This window comes from Camelus bactrianus, chromosome 19 (assembly GCF_048773025.1).
Source record: "Camelus bactrianus isolate YW-2024 breed Bactrian camel chromosome 19, ASM4877302v1, whole genome shotgun sequence".
NCBI lineage: Eukaryota > Metazoa > Chordata > Mammalia > Artiodactyla > Camelidae > Camelus > Camelus bactrianus.
This window is the reverse complement of record NC_133557.1, coordinates 18,943,317-18,951,465: the sequence shown is the minus strand read 5'-3', so window position 1 is coordinate 18,951,465 and position 8,149 is coordinate 18,943,317. Positions and strand designations below refer to the sequence as shown.

Sequence of the window (8,149 nt, the reverse complement as noted above, 5' to 3'; positions counted from 1 at the left end):
AAAGTGATAAATGTACACTATTTTAAAAATCGAGCTGGACTATGTGCTTTAGCTGCTTCCTTTGGTATTTACCTCCACGTGTCTAAATAGTATGATCATACTGCTATTCGTTTGTCTTTCATTTTTAGAAATTTTCAGATGACTTCCTTCCTACAGTATTTAGATCTTGCCCATCCAAACACACGCTTCCGCTTTTCCTAAAGTTAATGAAAAACTGCCTCATTTAATGGTTTGAAATACTGAACATATATCTATGTGTACACACACACATGTAATTCTCTCTTACTCTCTGATAGAGCTGAAACCATTCTCCTAATACAATAATATATCAGTTTCAGTTTGTTTGTTTGTTTCTCATCCTCTTCTCACCTAGATAGTCGCTCAGTTGTCAACCTGGCCCTTCCTTTCCCATTACTCTGGACATTCCTTTTGTCCCTCTCCTTGTAAGATGTCCTGTTTCCTGGATCCTATGTTTTCCTCTTTTAAAAAATTTTTTAAATTGCGGTTAAATCTATATAACTCAAAATTTGCCATTTTAACCATTTATTAAGGTTATTTAACCATTATTCAGTGTCATTAAGTACATTCATAATGTTGTGCAACCATCATCATCATCTATTTCCAAAACTTTTTCATCACCCCAAAGAGGAATTCTTTAGCCATTAAGCAATAACTCCCAATTCCTCCTTCACCCCAGCCCCTGGTAACCTCTACTCTATTTTCTGTCTCTATGAATTTGCCTGTTCTGGATATTTCCTATAAGTGGAATCATGTAATATTTTCCTTTTGTGCCTGGCTTATCCCACTTAGCATAATGCGTTCAAGGTTCATCCATTTTGTTTATTCTGTTTTCTGGTTGAATAATATTCCGTCGTAAGGACAGTCCAAATTTTGTCTACCCATTCATCTATTGATGGACAGACACTTTGGTTGTTTCTACCTTTCGGCTACTGTGAATAATGCTTCAGTGAACACTGGCATATAAACATCTGTTTTCAAAACTTTTAGGTATATACTTAGGAGTGAAATTGTTGGATAATATGGTAATTCTATGGTTAGCTTTTTGAGGAATTAAAGTTTTCCTCAAATAGCCAAACGTTTCACGGTGGCTGAACCATTTTATGTTCCAACCAGAAGTTCCCCCACATCGTTGCCAACAATGATTATTTTCCTTTTTTTTTTTATCATAGCCATCCTAGTGGGTGTAATACGGTATCTCATTGTGGTGTTGGGTTTTTTAATCTCATTGTGGTTTTGATTTGCATTTTTCTAATGACTAATGATGTTGAGTATCTTTTTGTGTGTTTTTAGCCATTTGTATATCTTCTTTGGAGAAATGTCTAGTCAAATCCTGTGCCCATTTTTGGGGGGAGAGTAACTAAGTTTATTTATTTTTAATGAAGGTACTGGGGATTGAACCTAGCACCTCGTGCATGCTAGGCACGTACTCTACCACTGAGCTATACCCTCCCCCACCTCTGCCCATTTTTTATTTGGGTTGCTTGTCTTTCTGTTGTTTAGTTTTAGGAGTTCACTATATATATTCTGGGTGTTAAAGCCTTGTCAGATATATACACTCTGCACATATTTTCTCCCATTCTGTCAGTTGTCTTTTCACTTTCTTGAGAATGTCCTTCAATGTACAAAAGCGTTTAGTTTTGATGAAGTTCTACTTGCCTACTTTTTCCTTCTGTTGCTTGTGCTTTTGGTGTCACATCTAGAATCTGTTGTCAATTGCAAGGTCATAAAGATTTACCTCTATGCTTTCTTCTAAGGAATTTATGGTTTTGGCTCTTATATTTGGGTCATTGATCCATTTTGAGTTCATTTTTTATATAGGGTAAGGTAGGCATCCAACTTGACTTTTTTTAACACGTGGAAATCCAGTTGTCTCAGTGCCATTTGTTGAAGAGACTATTCTTTCCCCACTGAATGGACTTGGCACTTATGAAAAATCAACTGGCCATAGATGTTTGGTTTTGTTTGTGGTCTCTCAGTTATAGCCAAGTGGTCTTTCTGTCTGTTCTTACGCCAGTACCATACATTTTGATTACATTATTTTTGCACTAAGTTTTGAAATCCGGAAGTCTGAGTCCTCCAACTTTGTTCTTTTTCAAGACTGTTTGGCTTTGGGGCCTTCTTTACAATTCCATACGAATATGAGAACCAGCTTTTACATTCCTGCAAAAAAGGCCATTGGAATTTTGATAGGATTTGCACTGAATCTATAGATCACTTTGGGCAGTGTTGACATCTTAACAATATTGTCTTCCTACCCATGAATATTGCCTTTCCATTTATTTAGGTCTTCTTTCATTTCTTTCAGCAATGTTTTGTACTTTTCAGTATGTAAATCTTTCACCTCCTTATTTAAATTCATTCCTGGGCATTTTATTCTTTTAGATGCCAGTGTAAATGGAACTGCTTTCTTAATCTCCTTTTTGGATTGTTTGTCATAGGTATGTAGAAATACAAATAATTTTTGCCTGTTGATTTTATGCCCTGCTACTTTGTTTATTAGCCCTAGCTGCTTTCTTGCAGATTCTTTGTATGTGTTGTTATCTGTCATCTATGAATAGAGGTAGTTTTACTTCTTCCTTTCCAGTTTGGACTCTATTTTTCTTATGAAATTGCCCTGGCTAGAGCTACTGGTACAATACTGAATAGCAGTTGTGAGAGTGGGCTTCCTTGTCTTGTTTCTGATCTTAGGGGGAAAGCTTTCAGTCATTTACTGTTGAGTACATTAGCTGAGGATTTTTTTGGTAGATGCCCTTTGTCATGTGGAGGAAGTTCCTTTCTATTCCTAGTTTTCTGAATGTCTTTATGGTGAAAAGATGTTGGGGTTTTGTCAACTGCCTTTTCTACGTCAATCGAAATGATCATGTTTTCCCCCTTCATTCTAGTAATGTGGCATATGATACAGATTGATTTTCTTATGTTGAAAAGACATAGCCTCGCATTCCTGGGATCTTGCTTTTTTGATTTACTCTCTCATGTTGATGGAACACATCCTCCAGTGGCTTCCTGAGGAAAGGAGCACAGAAGGTAAAAGTTTGAAACCTTGTATGTTCAAAAATGTTCTGCCTTCATATTTGATTGACAGTGTGGCTGGGTACGAATTCTAGGGTAGAGATAACTTTCCTTTGGAATTGTAGAGACACTCCTCCTTTCTCTTGCTTCCAGCATAGCTATTGAGAAGGTCAGTGCTACTGTGATTCATGTTCCTTTGGATGTGACCTGTTTTATCCTCTCTGGAAGCTTTCAGATCTTTTCTTTGTTCTTATTTTTCTGACATCTCACAATAATGTAGGTTGGTGTCGTTCCTTTTACATCCATTGTGCTGGGCATTCAGAGGGAACTTTTGATTTGTCCCTCAAGCCTGAAATTTCCTCTTTTTTTTAAGTTTGTTTTCATTTTATATAATTTGTTTTCTCTGTTCTCTTTTGTTGGGATTCTTATTAGCTGTATATTGGACTTCCAGTTAGTCCCATAATTTTTTTTATTCTTTCCCATTTTCATCTCTTCTTTTATTCTACTTTCCAGGCAATATCAACTTTATCTTTCAATTCTTGTGTTGAATGATTTTATCTCTGCCATCACAATTTAAATTTCCAAAAGTCCTTACTTGTCTCTCAATGTCTCTTTTCCTTTTATAGCAGCCATGGCCAGTAGAGGATTAGCTTCCGACAAGTGGAAGGATCAATTCTTTCACTGTGATAGGTGGCGAAGAAGGAAGGATGGATGTAGGTAGGGGAGACTGTCAGGTGAGGTGGCAGGAAGGAGGGGTGTTCATTCTTATGACTTCCATTTGCTCTGTGACATAGATGGTGAGGACAACTATTGAGACAACAGGGAAGGTAATAGGGTAGGAGGAGGTTTGAGGAGCACTGAAAAGGGAAGTCAAAGCTAATTCCCTACCCCCTACCCCAAAACTCCAGGGGCAGCCCTAAGGGTTTACCCTGAAGCCAGAGACCATTAGTCAACCATGGCACCAAACTGCTCACTCAGGTAAGTTCTTCGTCAGGTGTAGAGAAGATGGGCTCCTGAACAGCACTATGGTTGGTATTCTGGAAGAGAGCAGGGCAAAGGAATTAAGTATGTTAACAGCAAGGGGCTGATGTGATTGAACATTTCTGCCACCTTCCCATCTGCTCACAGCATCTCTGGGAAACTTAATAAACTCCACCTATTCAGTGTGACATTTCCCCACCTGAAAATTTGAGATTATTTTAAAAACCAGAGGCTTCACTGAATTTTCTGCCCTTGACCATTTATAAATTGTCAAGGATCAGGCTGCTTTCATGCTGTTCTTAGGGGGTTCTGTTGTTTATATTTCTCTAGGTTGACAAATATACCCATTTATCTTTATCCTCTATTTCTTGTCTTTAAAATTGAAAAAAATCAAATTCTTTAGGACCTCCAACAGCAAAGAGCATGCTTTATTCTCTTCAGTAATGACACTAATACTCATTCTGTGTTCTTCTGGATGTTTTATCACCAAACAGAAACAGACTCTGATGGCAAATCATTTAATTCTTCAAGTTTATTTATGTTGTTTCATTACACTGACAAAATACACCACATTTTGTTTTCTCCTGCAAGAGTCAAGAGTCACTTTATCTTAAACCAGAAGATTCTCTTAAAGAACACGCACATGTGTGTGCACACACACACTCAAGAGGCAAGTACAAAAAACTCCACCAAAGTGCATATGAATGAAAGTGCAAACAGGCTTCATTTTTGAACTCTGAGATCATTCTCTCTGCTCCAGAAATTAAACAGAATGCTTCTTACTGCCCTTGGGCGGAACAGGGCAGGGGATGGGAGAAGCTTGCCAGGGGCCAAAGTGTAGGCAGTTCCTGCTGCTGGAGAGCAGGGTGGAGGGCACAGGGCAGTGGTGCCCACTCCCTCCCCTCACTGCGCTCCCAGGTCAAGGTGCAATGATCTCACTTTGGGAAGGAATGGGGGTGAAGGGGCAGTGGGGTGGTCAGCAGGCAGAGTTCTTTCTCTATTTTTTATGATTTGGTTTCCTTCGAGAGTTGACAGTGATACAGAAAGTGATGAGGCTTCACAGTTCGGAGGCCTGGGGGCTCTTTTCTTCAAGGCCCCTGGTCCATCCTGCCTTTTCCATAGACAAGCATTGGGACGGCGGTGGGCAGACCCACGTGGCAAAGTCACCCCAGCTGCTCTCCTTAGAAGAGGTGAGGCCCCACAGCACGGCTGAGCGAACTTGCTGTCTTCTCTCCACAACGCAGTCAAAGAGCATCCCTCCTCAGTTTCACAGACAAGCACCCAAGGCCACGGAGCTGCTGGGTTTCACCACCACCCAAGCAACCAAGATAGAGAGGCTCAGACTTGCTCCTCCTTACTCTTGGCCAAAGGACCCCCCCCACCCCCGCCGTGCAGTCTCTGTAAACCCAACCCCCGCGAGGCAGGGCCTGGCCAGCCCTCCCAGGACAGCGTTGCCTCTAAGGACCGTCTGAAGCCCTGCGGCAGTTCAGCTGGGGGCTGAGTGGCTGCCCCGGCCTCTTCGAGAGAGGGTCCCCTCCTGGGCTGGGGCAGGAACTTAATAGAACTTTGGGTTTCCCACTTCTGCAGGAAACGTAAAGCTTCCTGTTTGAACAAGAATAGCCCTTGACATTTTCCCCACGCCGAGCCTCACGTCTGCACCGACAAACACTCCTGAGAGCGCCTGCCCTGAGTGCGCGCGTGCACACACACACACACATACACACACATCAGGCGCTGGAGAGAAGGTGCCTGGGGAAGGCCCAGCTGCATATCCTGCAGGCCCATCTCAGCACCCGGGGCCGCAGGAGCTTGGTGGTGACTCCTCGCCTCAGTGTGTGAGGCCAGCTCTTGCTGGGGCCTCTGCCCCCACCAGGTTTGGCAGTGGCTCACTGGAGGTGAGGCCCCTGCTTGGACAGAAAGGTCAAAGTCCCAGAGCCCCAACAGGTACCCAGCTGGCAGTGCAAAGCAGATGGAAAGGCATAAGGGACACAGAGAATTCAAGGACAGAAGAACTCACCTTCCCAGCTCCCAACTTCGAGGGGTCTTTGTAACACTCCCCAAGACATTCAAGGGACAGATTGAATATGATGTTTTGTTGAGGGGTGTGCTAGGCAGACTGCTACATTCCCAGGGCAGGAGGCCTGGCAGGCATGGGGTCCTGACCCCCAGGGAAACACCTCAGCTGAGCCCCATGGCTGCAGAGAAGGATGCTACGTGCAGTTTTGAGGGCCGCCATGCCTGCCGGAGCTGCCCCACTGGGCAAAGGCCTGAGATTATCTGATGTACCCTGGGGCTGGCTACCTAGCCGGCCAGGCTGCCTCCTCTCCACACTTGACACAGGAGGGGTGCATGGGGAACATCCGTGGAAACTTAACCTCTGCTACAGACATTAAACAGGCTCTAACCACCTGCTCTGCTGGAAACAGGACTGGGCATGAAACACTGAAATGCCACGTGGCCCAGAACTGGGCATGTTAAAGAAGGCATCCTGGCTCCGAATCCTCCACTTCTGGACAAAAGGGAGAAAGGCGGACATACCTTCCCGATCGACCCTATGAAGATATGTCTCTGGGGCTCACCCACCCAGCGAGGGGGGAAGAGCCGGTAGGGTCTGGCTGGGCTGTGGCTGGGGGCGCTGCCTGGAGAACCAGGCAACAGAACAAGGGGAGCAAAACCAGCAGACAGAAAGTAGGGAGGTGTTTTTGAGTAAATACATACGGGGCAGGGTCGCTTCCTGGTAGGAGGAAAGGAGACAAGGCAAGAAAAGCACAGAGAGATGCCGAGAAGAAAAGGGCCTCAGACTGGAGGACTCCCGTTCTACTAGACTTCTTGACTGCTGACAGAACAACCCTTGGGGATGAAACAAGTTGGCTGGAGATGTGGGGCGGCCATAGGTGGGGCACCTCCGACCTGCTCCGTCAGTAATGCTCCCCTTGCCCGGTCACAGCCTCACCGGTGTGCCTGGTGGCAGATGATCTCCAGGACTTGAGGGGGGGGCTAGGACTCCATTCTCCCCAGGGTTCCTCTGCTCTCCTGCAGAGGCAGACCCGGAGAGAGGGACCACCCCTGGTAAGGTACCAAGGGCAGTGGGGCACAGATGGGGTATGAGGGACTCAAGGCGGGAAGGAGGCATCAGCTGCAGAGAGAGGGCCAGCGCTGAGCCAGTCACTTTAAGGAGTCATCCGCGTTTTTGAACATGAGAATGGCGTTATAGATCTTCAAGGCGGGGCCCAGCTTGACGCTCATGATCTTCACAATGTCAGCCTGTGTCAGCAAAAGGAAGGCCTCGCCGTCAATCATCTGAGGGGTTGCGGGAGGGCGGTGGAAAGCGGAGAAGGTGGAGAGGGTCACAGGGAAGGAGGAGGGCAGGGATATGTGTGGGGAGTGGGGAGGGGAGAAAGAAAATTGGAGTCAAGGACCAATGGGGGAAAGGAAGGAGGAGGGAGGCGGAGAAGAAGGAAAAGGAGAAAGGACAAGGGAGGGAGAAAGGAAAAAAGGAAGACAGCAATGGGGACAGAGAAGGAGAGAAAGATATCCACTGGTTCCCCACGTTCACACACACACACACACACACTCCTCTTTCTGCTGACTGGTCTGGATTTCAGTGTGTATTTGCATAACGTCTTCTGAGTCCTCACTGACAGTGGCTTCAAAAAACCTGCTGTGACTGTCCCCACCCAACCCACTGCTCACTCTCAGTGCTGCTATGGTAAACAGGCAGATACTGTGGGCATTCCAACACCATGCAGGCTGAGCTCTACCATGTTACCTATGAGCTATTCTTGAGAAGAGGTGGGGAAGAGAGGAAGAGGGAAAGACAGAGATTTAATCTGAATCCAACTAAGCCTCTGCATCTGACATCAGTTTATAGGAAACACAGGGGAGAGTGAAGCTAGTTAAATGACACCATGAGGAAGCAATGAGACGGATCCAGGACACATTCTCCAAGACTTTTTCCAATGTCATGAAAAAAGAGAAAGAAAAAAAAAAAAGGAGGAAAAAACCACTCTAGAATAGAAGATATTTAAGAGACATCACAACCCAAATCAATTATGTGGACCTTGTTTGGGTCCTGGCTCAAAAACACCAACTGAAAAAGATATTCTGGGCACAAGCAGGGAAATTTGAATACACACTG

General features: G+C 44.8%; 1 protein-coding gene across 9 annotated transcripts in view; it reads right to left on the bottom strand.

The window, feature by feature from the left end:
• Positions 1-1,087: 1,087 nt before the first annotated feature.
• Positions 1,088-8,149, bottom strand: part of L3MBTL1 (L3MBTL histone methyl-lysine binding protein 1) — a 37,364-nt gene continuing 30,302 nt past the window's right edge. For 5 of the 9 annotated variants that reach the window (XM_074347299.1, XM_074347296.1, XM_074347304.1 and 2 more), the window contains one exon: positions 4,526-7,311. In XM_074347299.1, coding sequence (XP_074203400.1) covers positions 7,177-7,311 — 135 coding nt within the window. In that variant the 3' untranslated portion in view covers positions 4,526-7,176. Of the gene's footprint in view, positions 3,838-3,958; positions 4,068-4,525; positions 7,312-8,149 lie in introns of those variants that run through there. The other 4 variants (XM_074347297.1, XM_074347298.1, XM_045519364.2 and 1 more) reach the window with 4 other exon arrangements.